At 34.6% G+C, this 14,862-nt stretch overlaps 2 protein-coding genes across 2 annotated transcripts; both read left to right on the plus strand.

The window, feature by feature from the left end:
- Nucleotides 1-2,186: 2,186 nt before the first annotated feature.
- Nucleotides 2,187-10,096, plus strand: LOC141659610 (uncharacterized). The gene is made up of 8 exons (XM_074466573.1): nucleotides 2,187-2,497; nucleotides 4,257-4,358; nucleotides 4,456-5,115; nucleotides 7,278-7,354; nucleotides 7,886-8,371; nucleotides 8,453-8,539; nucleotides 8,623-8,714; nucleotides 9,547-10,096. Exons 1-8 carry the CDS (start codon nucleotides 2,491-2,493, stop codon nucleotides 9,617-9,619), a joined length of 1,584 nt encoding a protein of 527 aa, XP_074322674.1. The 5' UTR covers nucleotides 2,187-2,490; the 3' UTR covers nucleotides 9,620-10,096.
- A 1,241-nt stretch (nucleotides 10,097-11,337) lies between these two features.
- Nucleotides 11,338-14,602, plus strand: LOC141659613 (putative serine/threonine-protein kinase PBL25). Its single transcript, XM_074466576.1, has 5 exons — nucleotides 11,338-11,744; nucleotides 12,114-12,256; nucleotides 12,368-12,557; nucleotides 12,655-13,046; nucleotides 13,436-14,602. Exons 1-5 carry the CDS (start codon nucleotides 11,540-11,542, stop codon nucleotides 14,342-14,344), a joined length of 1,839 nt encoding a protein of 612 aa, XP_074322677.1. The 5' UTR covers nucleotides 11,338-11,539; the 3' UTR covers nucleotides 14,345-14,602.
- Nucleotides 14,603-14,862: the final 260 nt, after the last annotated feature.

Below are 14,862 nucleotides of genomic sequence, written 5' to 3' on the forward strand. Positions count from 1 at the left end.
GTTGTTATTTTTCCCACAGACGGCGCCAAATATTGTGGATAAAAAACTAAGGTTATTACTCGCTGCGTTTATTACTAAGATTCGGGAGCTCAAGGCCTTTAATGGCTGCTCTCGTGTTTCATAGCTTAATTCTGCCTTTACGAGATGCCTACGTATCTCTGTGAATTAGAGAATCAAGCCAAAAAACGTAGTTCTGATCTGTGGGGTGAGACCCCTTATATAGATGTTGGTGGTCCTTGAATTGGACTTGGTATAGGAGACTTGGTGGGCAAGTCTCATAATTAGAATGGACTTTGGAGTCCTAGATAGTAGGAAACTGATTCCTTATCCTTTTAGGTCCCCTTGAGGCTTATCTATAAGGATTTATATCCTTATCAGGACTCTTCTCAACAGCTGATTTTTCCCTTATTAATTAATTACGAAATTAATTAATAATCAGGGCTTTTGGGCCATTTTTATTCGACCAGACCTGATCTGGTCCATCAGGCTTAACCTTTCTGGTCTGAATATCAAAACATCTTCTTATTGGGTCTAGCAGCCCATTATCAGGATTTATTTATCCCTATCAATGCCTCTAGTTTAATCTATAATATGTGGTTAAAGGGATTATATTACATTGTACATTATTCACGAAAGGTTTAATCGATCACCGATTCAATTATTATTACTTGGGTAACAATGATGTATTACTAGATGACACTCATTGTTTACGATTTTAAATTAGATTTAAAATTCGTTGCCAATGTAATAATAACCTATAGGGTCACACACAAAGAATGCTTGAAGGATTATTTAATTTAAATTGGATTTATATTAAATTAAAGTAATTTGAATTATTTATAATATTAATTAAGTTTGACTTAATTAATTAGATAAATTATGATATTCAAATTTACTAATATTAATTATGAAATTTATTTGTTAAATAATTAAGTGAGACTTAATTATGATACAAATAGGAATTTCGAATTTATAAAAACTCCTAATTAGTTAGAGTTATAATTCGTTTTTCTACTCTCTATATAATATCTCTTGTGTGACTGATTTTTTTAGAGTGCAAGACTTTTACTAAAACCTTAGCCATCAAAAGAGAAGATGGAGAGAGCAAGAAGAAACGAGTTTGTGTTAGTACACATCCAATCATTGAGTTCAAGCATTCGTGTGGATACTGATAGAGCGTAGATCGCGAGAGCGGGATGCGTGTGATTGAACAAGTTTTGGATCTCCATTAGTCAACCAATTTGTAAAGCTTCTTAAGGTAAACAATCTGATATACGAATTAAATATATGTTTTTTCGCATAGATCCTGCGGCGGGTTTCGAAAATTATGATTTTTTACGTTTTTAATTACTGATTTCGTTGTGTTTATGTGCTCGAAACCCTTCAGACACGACATTCAGATTACATAATACAACAAAAAACATACACAAAGTAGCAAAACTAAATTTCATTAAAACATTTTAATTTTTTTTGATAAGTTGGAGTGGCCAAGGAGTGAGTGGACGCGAGACCTTCTCGATTTTTTTTCTTTCTCGGATTTTGAGTGGAAAGGAGCTTTTGAATCATTTTTCCGCTAATTTGTTTTCTGGTCACCTCTTGTGCATGATTCCGGCGAACCATACGAATAAATGGATGTGAAAGTAACGGTTGCAACGACGATTTTAACGACGAAAAGTATGACTCTTTTTTTAGCATAGAGATTCCATTTAACCGGATTGACCCGAGTTTTACTAAACCGGGTTATGCAAAGATTCAACTCAAAAAGATCGCAGTCATCAGTTTCTCCGATATATTGACTGATTAATCGACATCATAATCGTTTTTTCAAAACACTGATCTATATATTTTTTTAAAATTTGAAAGTTCAAACTCGACAAATTAGCGAAATGGTGCAAATTAAAAAATTTACCAAAAAAGGTTACTTGTTACCAAAATTTCGATTTCTTCAAAACACTGATCTGTTACGAAAATCATCGATCGATTTTCACGACTCTCATTTTATGAAATTATAACTTAGACAAATGCCTATATGATGAAGGTGATATCCCGTTACCCATATTATAAATTCGATTTTTATTCGAACAAACGGATATTTCTTGTTACCTAAAATTGAATCAAATTACCAAAAACGTTACTTGTTACCAAAATTTCATCTACTTGCCAAAAACAAAAAAACATGCATAAACAAAAGATACATACACATATCAATCTGCAAAAGCAAGCGAAGTATTACAAAAACAATCAGTAAAATTACAATAATTGTTACCTCTCTGCCTTCAAACCAACGCCATTTACAAAAGTGAGTTTAATCTCCCAGAAACAAACGACAAAGCAAAGCAAACTGTTAAATCTCTCTCTCTCTCTCTCTCTCTCTCTCCCTCTCTCTCAATTTCTCTCTCTCTCTCTCTCTCTCTCTCTCTCTCGCTCTCCCTCTCGATCTCTCCGCAATTCAACAGAATTTCAATTCGAGCCCTAGAGATTGCTCAAACAATGGAAGGTATAAACATGTATCTCTGTAATTGCTTGATTTGTTAAATTTTTTGAAATGATTATGTTTTTTTTAATTATGAATTGTTTTGATTAAGTGCCATAAAATGATGTGTATGTATTGAATTGATTGGTTTGGTAGCTGTGTGTTCGATTGATTCAGGTGTTTGAAGCAATTGTTTGTGTTTGTAAGTATTTTTCGGGTTTTTGTTTGATTGATTTGTGTTGAATTAGTGTTTGCACATTTTCGATGATGATGAGGAGAACTGGAGTTTGTTTTTTTGATACGGAACGTGAGGATGGGTGCTTTTTGTTTTATAGTAGATGATTTGGGTAATAGTATAGGTTATGGTTTAGTAAAGGTGTTGACCACTTGACCTAATTAATTGTAGAGTGTAAGGTGGGAGGGAGTTTACGTGTTCAACACGTAAGGAAGGGGATTTGGAGCTTGTTTGCTGCTTCGGTCATTGTGTTTTGCTTGATTTTTGGCTACCTGGGTTTTTTTATGTTTGATATATTTTTGTTGGTGCTTGTGTCTTGCTAGTATGTTACGGTTTGTTGACCTAATTATTTTTAAATTGTAAGCGGGGAGGGAGTTTACGTGTTCAACACGTCAGGAAGGGTATATGTAGCTTGTTTTCTGCATCTGTTATTGAGTATGTTTGGCTACCTGGGGTTTGTATGTTTAATTCAATTTTGTCGGCACTTGTGTCAGTCTAGTATGTAACGGTTTGTTTGGGGTTTGTAGGAATCTGTAGACGATGGGTAGGTATATTACCGTTTTTATGTCTTATGGTCCTAATGTTTTAGAACTTACCAAGCTAAAGAGAAATTGCAGGTTTGCTTGTTGCATCAAATATTAATTTATTTTGCAAGAAATAAGTATGCCAATAATTACAGAAGATTTGTTTGTGATTATAGAGTAACGTATTAAGTGTAATGTCCCTTTGACCAATGAAGAGGGCCTCATTACGGTATGATGTAAATTTTATAATAAATATGTAGAGAAAGAAAGAAGCAAGCAGAGAAACAATCATAAAAATAACCACAACTTGTTTTTTACATGTGAATAAAAATTAGAAAATATTAGCAAGGGAAATTTTAACTACAGCTTGAGCCCATTTCTGTTCAAGTCATAATCAAATACTCAGATAATAGTAAGTATGTACATGTTCAATGTAGAAGATCTTTTTTTTCTCAGTTTAATCTCTCCTTTATACCCCATCCCGTTGATTTAAAAGGAAGTATCGAAGAAATTGTCTAATATGTCCTTCGATTAACTTGTAAAACGTTAAATGCACATAAATGCACAGTCTAGGGTAACAGGAGTTTTAGATGCATTTATTAAGTACTTGCATAGATTACTATCCAAGTCTGTTTAATAAATGGAAATGGAAGTCATTTCTGCTGCGGACTCAAAGAAAGAGCTGAGACTGACTGTTGCCCCAAACCCCATTTAACCAAATGCAAGATGTCCAAGATCTTTGTATTATGTTTCTTTTTACAGGAATTGACTTGTCCATATATATTGACGTTTATATATTTTCGACCTAAATACTTATGCTCACTAAGAATGTATATAGAATCAAAGAAATGCTTTAATAATATGGTCTCTATAGGTGTGTGTTAACCTTGGTCGATACCTTGATTCATAAGCTATTAATTAGCTAAATACCTGTTTCTCAATATTAAAGCTGTCACTATATAATATGCAGCAACAGCAACATCTCACTAAAATGGTTTTCCTATGTCTTTTTAACCTTATGCAGTAGAAACATTCTCAGATGACAATGACGGATTTTTGGAGAAGAAGCCAAAACGTAAGGTGAAGACACCTTCCCAGATTGTGGGTTTAGAAAGATTATATGATGGTAAGATATCTTTTATGCCGCAAATTTAAATGCCATACACAACATAGTAACATCATTTCATATAATAATAATGAAATGTTACTTTCACTGTTTTCAGAACACAAATATCCGTCAGAGTCATTAAAAATACAGCTTGCAGAGTCATTAGGGTTGACCGAGAAACAAGTTTCTGGTTGGTTTTGCCACAGAAGATTGAAGGACAAGAAGCTGAAAGATGACCCTAATGCACATGGCAAGCAAGACCGTTCCAGTGGCGTCATACAGGACCGCGGTAGTGGGCTCAGGCAGGATTCTTGCGGGAGCACAAAACAAGGCGAACACAGGCACAATGAACCAAGGGAAGTTGAAAGTAGAAGGTTTACTGTTGAAAAAGTCCCAAGCACACGGCACATCACATGTGAGCCGGCAAGTCATCATCATATACAAAATGACAGTGGAACAGGTAATACATCTTCGGGAAGTAGCTCCCATCTTCAGAACAAGTATTTCCCTCGAAGCCCAGAACCTCATGGCATTGTAACATCAATTGATATTAATCGAAAAGGAAGCAGTAAAGCAGTAGACATGGAGGGTTTAAAAGTCAGGACTAAGCCTTCGGGATATTTAAAAGTCAAGGTTCAGGCTGAGCATGTTGCCATTACTTCTGTGAAGAGGCAACTCGGAAGACATTACAAGGAGTATGGTCCACCACTTGGTATAGATTTTGATCCGCTTCCACCAGTTGCATTTGAGTCTATAATCAGGGATGAAGCTGAAGGTAATCAGGAACACTTGCTGTCTTGTATTAAAATTTTTAGGGGTATTCGTGATTATCATCATGTTATTGGCTTACTCACCGGTGCCACACAATGTTTTTGGCTTACATCTGGTACCCCTGTACTTGTGGATTTATCATTCCAGTACCCTTTCTGTTAGATGAATATTAATAAGACTAGGGCTGCATAGAGGTCCAAAACTGAACTGGTAAGGACTGGTTATTTGATATATATAGATATACTTATATATATGTACCTATGTATGTGTATTTAATATTTTTCTTTAGTTTTACTTTTATTTGAAATTTAAACACATAGAGATTTAAAATTTCGAGGTATATTGTAAATTAGTTTATATTTAAGAATACGTGCCTCTCTTCTTTGTAAGTACTAGTAATCTGTGAGTTGAAGAGTGTCTATTTTTACTATATCGATTACAAAATTTATTAATTTATTCTGACAATTTTTTATCTATCATTTTGGAACATTTAAGTATCGTAAACGTAAATATATTAACTTTGAACTATATATTCTATGTAAAATAATGCAAATATAAATCTATATATAGTAATCAGTCCGATCTGTTTTTTTTTCAAGTTTGAACCGGACTGAAGACCGTATTTTTTTATAGATTTTGTGGACCGGATATATGTGGCGGGGTCCGGTCTGGTATTGGATCGTTAGGCAGGATCCAGTCTGATTTTTTTTTTGCTGTACTAAATAAGAAGTTGAAATATCACTTGTTATTCTTAATCATCGGAACATTCCAATAATAGTCATTATTCCAACTTTTAATTAACATTTGTTTATCGTAAAGGAATACATGAGGTACAATGTCATAATTGCAAGGCTACACTAGTGATAAAGTCATAAGTATAAGGTACCACGTGTAAGCGGAAACATCTTGTTAGGAAAAGCAATAATATGATGGTACAATTGAGAATTAGATAAATTTACATTATGTGTTGTTTGTAGCACCCCATTAGTTTTTAGATTGGAAAAGTTTTAAAGAGGGTAATCGGTGTGGAATGAGAATTTTAAATATTACTTTATATATATATATGTGTGTGTGTGTATACATATATTTTATGTAATTAGATACGTCCAGATTTAATTGTAATTTCTTATAAAGTTATATTATATGCATATCTTGACATGAATATTCTAGATTTTGGTAGAGAATAAGAAATTTAATTGTTTCTTTTACTTGGTGGTTAAGTTTTTGGGATTTATTCCTATATAATGAGATGTAACATTTAATTATTAAGATTTTGGTTGATAATTAGAAATTGAGATTCTTCTCTCTTGGGTTGTGATCCTAACAAACACTTCTCTTCAGTTGAGACCAGTGGTAGTGCTGTAGTAGTTCCTCTCGCTTGAATTTTTAGGCTTGCGGGTTTTGTGCAGCTAATTTACTGTATCTATCTAATATCTACCTTTATATTATTTTCCTTCTTTTAATACCTTGTCCAGCAGTAATAGCACCCTATTAGGGCATGAACTGTTCGATAGTGATTTGAATTTGAATCCTCGTACATGTGTGGAGCCCAGATGTCCATGTTATACTTTTTGCTAATTTCCCAGTATATATAATGTGTTGCGTTATAGTTTTCTTTCAATTATAGTAGTATGGACCTTTACTTTTTGGTCTTTTTTTTCCCACAAAAAATTTCCCGAATACTTTTACATGTGCATCATTATTTTCAAATTATAACAAGAAGTATGAACTGAGTTTACATTTTCTATTATTAATCCAATTAAAGTAATACTGATCCCTTAGAATTACTATTTAAATGCTAACATTTGTTAGGAATAGCTTCTAGTTCATTTGTATTAGTCTAGTTTACATTTAAATTCAAAGATTTGTCAACATACATAATATATAAATAAATAAATATTCATGTTTGTCTCTTTATTACAACTCTTTTAAATTTGAGTTAATAAGGTTACTCGAATCACCTCATTTAGTTATGTATCACATCCGTTTTCAATTCTTATTTTATTCTTTACAAATTTTGTCCTGCATAAATTTTTCTCTTTAAATGATGCCAATATTCTCTTTTGCAAGGTATTGTTCATTTGCGTGGCTCCTAGTTAAGTTATTCTCAGTCCATACATTTTGTATAGCATTTCGTTATATTAACGATTTTCTTTCTCTTTCCAGAACCTGATCTTGTTTCTGAATCAATTCCATTTCCCTCATATAATTCTATGGCATGCAAGCAACGCCATCCGGGCAGGGTATGTATATTTCATTATTTAAGCATCTTCCATATTTTTTAAATGGAAATGACTATAACTATCTTTATAAGTAGCTGCTGCTGGCAATCCTGACAGCCTAACCAAAAATCATATTATTTATTAAAGTTGGTTTGATTCATGTGGTTACAAACGAAATTGCTTTGCTCAAATTTGATAAGAACCACATAATGTAATGTACGGGAGAAGTTTCAACATAGTACTCCCTCCGTCTCACTTATATTTTCGATGATCAGAAATCCACCTTTTATTCAGTTAAATTAACTAAACCAATAGTTACCAAGAAATTGTATTGCTTTTTTTTAAATTTTTTTAACATAAATAACACTTAATTTCCTATGTTAACTGAATATGGACAATAGTTTTGGGACAAGCAAAATAGAAAATGTGGAAAAAATAAGTGAGGGCGGAGGGGGTATATGATTGAGTTTGCTACAGTAGCCTAAATTTAGTTCCTGATGACTTGCTAATAACACTTGTGACGAGTAGATTCTCCATCTTTTAATATTTTAGGGATATGAAGAATGCATTTCCAGAGTGGCCTCTCGCAATCCTGACTTGGATAAGACAAGTATTCAAGTGATGCACAAGTCTAATAGTCGTGAAAACTACTTGAACCTACAATTTGAGAACAAGCCTGCTTTATCTTATGAGAGGAATAATGCTGGTAAGATGTACTCATCAATGGAATTGAAGGAAGAGTCTGCAAGAGAAGCACTACTTGAAATTAGAGACAACAAAGAAATGAGGATTAAACGTCATGGAATGATAAATGAATTTGGTTCTAGTAGAAGAATCAAGGAATCTGCTTCTATTGACCGTGTACCTACCTATGGTAAAAGACCTGATCGAAGACAACGTGAACCCAGTGATTCTGGGGATGTTGGTGAGAAGTTTACCGTCACGAAAAGCTTGGAATCTCATCCTTCAAATTTTCCTTTTAAGCACGACAACTTTTTTTCTTTGGAGGAAAGAAAGGCATCTAAAAGGGCAACAAAGGTTTCCTTCAACTTTGCTCAGATCGTTTATATATTTCAAAAAACCATATGCTTAAAACTATAATCTTTTGTTTGTATACAGGAAGGTGATGCATATGGGAAAAGGAGACAGTTTGATGATTATTATGATCCGGTTGAAGTATCTGCTTTTCCAGCAAATGAAACCAGGGTAAGTTTGTATTTTTTTGTGAAGTGTCTAGTATTTTCTGCTACAATGTCCTGATTTTTTGACCTTTTATGTAACATATGAAGCCTGTTAAGCGATCAAGAGAAGATTTACCCAAGAAAGGATATGCTGCAAAACCTTTAATGGATGTAGCGCCTCCGCAGAATCCACCTAGAAGGTTGGTATAATATAATATTACTAATGAACTTAGCCTCGCTAATGCATCTTGTAAATCTTTGACCAATGCCTTCCGAAAAATTCTGGACTTAAACTTCTTATGCACTCATTCGTTTATAATGAGGTGCTGTACATCGATTGATAATTATGCATAGATAGATGTTTGACTAAATCCTTGCTATATATTAGGATTAGGGTGTTAAGTTTGTCTAGACAACGGTTTAATACATCTGAATCTATTGTCTCCAGATATCTCAATTAGGCTGTTCGTTTTCTGTGAGAAGTCTAGAATTTTGTGGATTCTATAACTTGAAATTTTGAGGCTTATTGTATTTAAGCATTGTCATGTATGTGCACTTATGCATTACTTTACAGGAAAAAATCGAAAGCGCGCGCGCACACACACACACATTATAGGTGAGAGCATTCAAATGAGAACAGTCTATTTGTGAGAACATGATAACAAGTAATGATCTTCCATATTTGTTTGTTCCTTTTCGAATTGATCGTAGTTTATTAAATGTTCAATAGTTGTCTTTTTAGTTGTGCTAGATCTTAGCAATTCATTGATTAATCTTTCAATAGAAAATTTTAAATTCTATTATGCTGCATCTTATTAGTTGTTTATTGGATCTCTGATTTGATTCAGTACAAGCGAGTTAAATCATGTATCGTGAGTTCTTTATTCATTGTATTGATTCATGTTAAAGAAGTCCATAGTAGATATGGTTTGGTTGCAGAGACATGGTTTCACTGTTTATATGTGATATTGAGCTATGAATGGCAACTGTATGATGCTATCTTACCTGACATTTCGTTTATATGTTTTATAGGTCCCTTGCAGAGGTTGTTCCCTCTAGTTTTAGCGAGGATGAAACTGGTGAAACAAGTACATCTGGTGATTGAGCAGTTAGTGGTGGAAGAATTAAATGGTTATACAACTCAAGTTCCCATAGTTGTTTCAAGATTTTGTATAGCTGAAGTTATTTCAGTTTTTTTCGCAAAAAAAGAAGTTATTTCAGTTTTGAAGATTCAGAATGCGCATTCTGTTCTGGAAAACCTAATTTGCCCTTTTTTTCGGGGGAGAGGGTGGTTTAATTGGGTTTCTGACCAGTCTTTGTCTATTTGTAAATAGATATCCCGGTTTCATGCTGTTGAGCTATAAGATATTTTAACTTTAATAAAGACGATATTTAGGTGGACGGAAGAATTTTGTGGGTAGGGCTTTTGTTTGAAGTGATCAAGCTCCTTCATTTGACTCGAACTTGGTTTCGATTTGGAACAACTAACTAGCATGTGAGCTCGATTTGGAACTCAGTACATCCGAGTTTCAATAAGCTTGATAAGATTTTTATGTAATGCAATGAGTCAGATTTGGTATTAGTTTTGATTTTCTTCTGGTAACTAAGGAAATACTCCTTCCGTCCCTCCCAATTGCTATCGTTTCTTAGAGTCTCCGACGCGTATTTTAAGATGAATAGAAAATATAGTTCTGTAATTATTTTTTTAAAATTTTCTTTTTCTGAATAAAAGTTTAACCATTCTATTTTTATTCAGAAAAAGATTTTTTTAATCTTTTAAAAAAATCATAAAATTATACTTTATATTCATCTTAAAATGCGTATCCAACACTCTCTCAGAAATGATAACAATTGGCCGGCAATTGGCCGGAAATGATAACAATTGGCCGGGACTGAGTATTAAAGATCGGCATTTTTTGGGCCTTTTGAAAAGGTTATGGAACACAATATTTATATACTTGTGATGTGTTATAAGTATTACAGTTACATACAAACAAGCTCTCTCGTTTATGAAAACTGTAGAGCAAGGGATATCTTTCAAAAAATTTAAAGACAAAAATAAATTACTACAGCTATTTAAAATTTAAATATTATTTCTCTTGTTTACTGTTATCTTCTCAAAAGATCTGTATTCAACCTTAAAACTAGATTGCACATGTTTTACAATTGTAAGGTAGCACACACCTTAACTTCAAGATTGAATACATGAGATTTGTAGTTTGAAATAATTAAGTTTGGAAAAGTTTGACGGGACAACTTAGTTGTAAGACGTTATGTGGCCCGGTTCTCGCTGATTTTGTGATTTATCGAAAATTGTCGGTGTGACAACTTATCGGATAAGCTATTAGAATAGTCGTCCGCTTTTTACTGGTCTCGTAATTTATTGAAAATCGGTGATAATTATTGCTAAGTTATAAATAGTACTAAAAAATTGATAGATGTGGAAAAACCGATGAGAAAACTCGATCTGAGGTTGTTTTCCAGTAAATTACTTGAGTTTAGAACATTTTATACCATAATATTTTAAGGGCAAATTTGTAAATATAAAAACGTCCCCCTTTATTTACAAAAATATCCCTATGTTACACTTGTTTTCTTTTAACGCAAGACGTGTCTCCCGATGTCATACTCGGGGCCAGCAATCCCTGTATGTATTATATATGGTGTAAAAAAAGGAAAATAAAGCAAAAGAATGTCCACAAATGAGTTCCCAAATAATCTCTTGGTGTCTAAAATTCCAAAGGCCTGCTAGCTGAATCACCAACCACCCCAAAAAACATCAACTCCCTTTGCCTATCCTAATGACTAATTATTTTTCATCCTCTTTTCTTCTACTTCACCACCTTTCCCTTCTTAGGGTCCTCCTTCAACTTCTTGCTGCTGGAGGACCCCTCCTCCATTTTTCATCATCTTCATTTTTCCTTCTCCTCTTCCTTCTCTTTTCCTTGCCTGAATTTTATACCCTCCCGAATCGCCTCGGATTCGAGTACATGCATGCATGCATGCTGTCATGCTGTAATGTTTCATGAAATTTGTTTCCTTGGATCACCTCCTAGTTGAGTGCAATTTTTTGTTGTATTTTTGCTTGGGTGGGAGAAGTATATATTTAGAGCAAACCATTTTTGTTTTTGTAGAAATGAATTGCTTCCCCTGTTTTACAAGTACCAATCCTGATGAAGAAGATGAGGAGAAGTTGCCTGTAGCTCAGGCTCAAGCACCATTGTTATCCGGTACTTGCAATTCGAGACTCGATTTCTCGATTAAAATACGTTGTTACGTGTTTTTAGATGATATACCGCGTAAAATATGTTGTCAAAAACTCGTATTTTAATCTTTTGAGATAGTTCAAGTGGTTAAGGACTTATCTCTTGTCGTCCAGGTTCTGGGTTCGATTCTCGCTCACCCCCGAGATTTGTTAGGACAGATACTCAATCCTAAGGCATATAAGCCAAATTAGTAAAAAAAAAAATCTTTTGATTAAAAATACGAGTTTTTGCCAAAATATGATCAGACGATGAATGTTGATGAAATCTTCGTAGAAGAATTAATACGAGATTTTTTCCCTGTTTAACATTAAAATTTCTCGCGGATGCATGCAGATACCGATAATGGAGAGATTGCAGCAAAAGCTTTTACATTCAGGGAAATGGCTGTTGCAACAAAAAATTTCAGGCAAGAATGTGTTTTGTTTGATGATGGATTCGGAAGAGTTTTCAGAGGGACACTTAAATCAACTGGCCAGGTTTACGAAACACACTAGACTCAGACTATTCGTACTTTTTAGTTATTTCTTTTAAAATCTTTCAAGCAATCGAAGAACTGCAGTACTTAATATTGATAATGATTGTAACAGGTTGTGGCTGTTAAACAACTGGACCGAAATGGAATTAATGGAACGAAGGAGTTTCTCGATGAAGTTAAGGCCTTGTCTCCTCTGAAACACCCAAATCTTATAAGCCTGATTGGATATTGTGCTGATGGTGAACAGAGAATTCTAGTCTACGAGCACATGCAACTGGGATCACTTGAAACTAATCTGCTAGGTATGTTTTAGGTTATGATTCGATATGATTAAGTGTATCGTGATTTTGCTGCTTCTGATGTACTCTGCCTTATTGCATAATAATGTCGGATCTGCAGACAGACCAGCAGATAATAGTCCATTAGATTGGATTACAAGGATGAAGATAGCCACAGGTGCAGCTCAAGGTCTAGAGTACTTGCATGAAGAGGCGAAACCCCCTATTATATACAGAGATTTTAAATCCTCCAAAATCTTGTTAGACGATGATTATAATGCAAGACTATGCGATTTTGGGCTTGGCAAGCTTGCAGATGCAGGTAATACAGCTACCATACCTGCTCGCGTGATGGGAACATATGGTTATAGTGCTCCAGAGTATGCAAGTTCAGGGGAGCTCACAATGAAGTCAGATATATACAGTTTTGGAGTTGTTCTGCTCGAGCTAATCACTGGACGTCGTGCCATTGATCCTAATCGACCAGCAAACGAGCAGAATCTAGTTACTTGGGTACGTATACTGTATACTAGTTAGTAAATTAAGAGTTTCTTTTGGGATGATAATCTTAAAATCGTTTTCCTTCCTTTACTCTGAAACAACGATAACTGTTAGAATACTAATATAAGATCCTGTAAAGGGCCTTCCTCTAATACCTTGAAGTTGTAGAGTGAGAATATCGGGGGTGCAGGGAGTAATACCCGAGTCCTCCTACCAGCCTAAGCTCTCTGATACCATGTTAAGTAACCATTATTTCTAAAACCTCAAGAAGGGATTAGAGGAAGGCTCTTTCCAGGATCTTATATGGTATTCTGATAACAAACGATAACATACAAATGAAAGAACTTGAGCAATGAACTAGCATATATGTTATTTTGATGTATATGTTGCTCCTTGAACAGGCACAGCCAATATTTAAGGATCCGAAAAGATTTCCTGAGATGGCAGATCCACTCCTTAACAAAAAGTTTTCAGTGAAAAGTTTAAATCAAGCTGTTGGGGTTGCAGCTATGTGTCTTCAAGAGGAACCAACGGTCCGTCCCTACATCACTGATGTTGTTGCTGCTCTTAGTTTCCTTGAACTTGATGCAAAGGATCCCCCGGCTCCAGAAATCTCTCCAGATCAAGAATCACTGAAAGAAAGCAACGATAGTATTGGTGACGAATGTAGCAGATACTCGGATGATGAAGACAATGATGACAATCATGACAATGACTCGCGTGCTGAGAGTTCTTCAGACCATGAAGACACTGATGACATTAGTAAAACTCGCGATGATGATCATAAGTCCTTCTCTTCGGATGAAGAGGAGCATAACAGCGACATTAACAAAACTGAAAATAAAAAAAGTAACAGTTCTATGGATCATGAGGACGACGTTAACAAAATTGAAGAGGAACATAGTAATAGCTCTATGGATCATGAGGACGACGAAGCTGCATTAACAATCGAGTTTGATCACGAACACAGTCCATCAATTTCACTGCAGGAAGACAGTGGAGAAGGAGAATATGATGAACCTGAAAATGAATCAAAAGACAGCACAAAGTCCATGAACTCGACAAACTCAAAGAAAGGCAAGGTGATGGAGATATCAGACGACGAAAGCATATATTCATCGAGTTCGTCAAGAAGCAGCAGCAGCAGCAGCAGCAAAAAAGATGAAACAGCAGAAAAAAAGAGCACAAGACAGACAGTACAAAGAGTCAAGTCCAAATTAAAGAGTAATCTTCGCCATGCAGGCCAGAGAAGAATCAAGAACAACTGGAGGAAAGCGAAATCAGCTTTGCATCCGAAATCGAAAAAGTGATCAATTTTTTACTGAATTTCACACAGCTTTTTTGTATGTTATAAGAAGCTGTATGAGCTCAGGTACATAGATTGCAGTGAGTAGAACTGTCTTGCAAAATGGTGCTGTGATTTGTACTGGGGAATTTTCTTCCTTTTTTGTTTTTTCTATAAGTTAGAATTAGATGTATCGTTATTCGAATTTGTTTTTTCTCTTCTTTTCTCTCTTTAATGATAAAATCTTCGATTAATGATAAAATTAGCTTATTATACAGGTGCACGCCCTTTATTGTCGCTGAGAACATAATATCCTCGTGCACACATTTAACTCCAACATCTTTGAGCACGGTTGGATAGCTCAAGTGGTAAAGGGCTTATCCTCTGTCGTCCCAGATCCTGGGTTCGATCCTGGCTCACCCCGAGAATTGTTGAGAACAGATACTCATTTGTAAGGCTATAAGCCAAAATTAGTCAAAAAAAAAAAAACTCCAACATCTTTTATTATTTAATACGGACAATTCAGTCTTAATAATTCCAATA

Source organism: Apium graveolens, chromosome 5 (assembly GCF_009905375.1).
Source record: "Apium graveolens cultivar Ventura chromosome 5, ASM990537v1, whole genome shotgun sequence".
Taxonomy (NCBI): Eukaryota; Viridiplantae; Streptophyta; class Magnoliopsida; order Apiales; family Apiaceae; genus Apium; species Apium graveolens.

Bases quoted from the DNA above. Each gene is read 5' to 3' on its own strand.
- LOC141659610 (XM_074466573.1), top strand. The intron at 7,355-7,885 runs GTATGTATATTT...TTAATATTTTAG, and splicing joins AGCAACGCCATCCGGGCAGG to GGATATGAAGAATGCATTTC. The intron at 8,372-8,452 runs GTTTCCTTCAAC...GTTTGTATACAG, and splicing joins CATCTAAAAGGGCAACAAAG to GAAGGTGATGCATATGGGAA.
- LOC141659613 (XM_074466576.1), top strand. From the start codon at position 11,540: ATGAAATTTGTTTCCTTGGATCACCTCCTAGTTGAGTGCAATTTTTTG. The intron at 12,257-12,367 runs GTTTACGAAACA...TGATTGTAACAG, and splicing joins CACTTAAATCAACTGGCCAG to GTTGTGGCTGTTAAACAACT. The intron at 12,558-12,654 runs GTATGTTTTAGG...TCGGATCTGCAG, and splicing joins ACTTGAAACTAATCTGCTAG to ACAGACCAGCAGATAATAGT.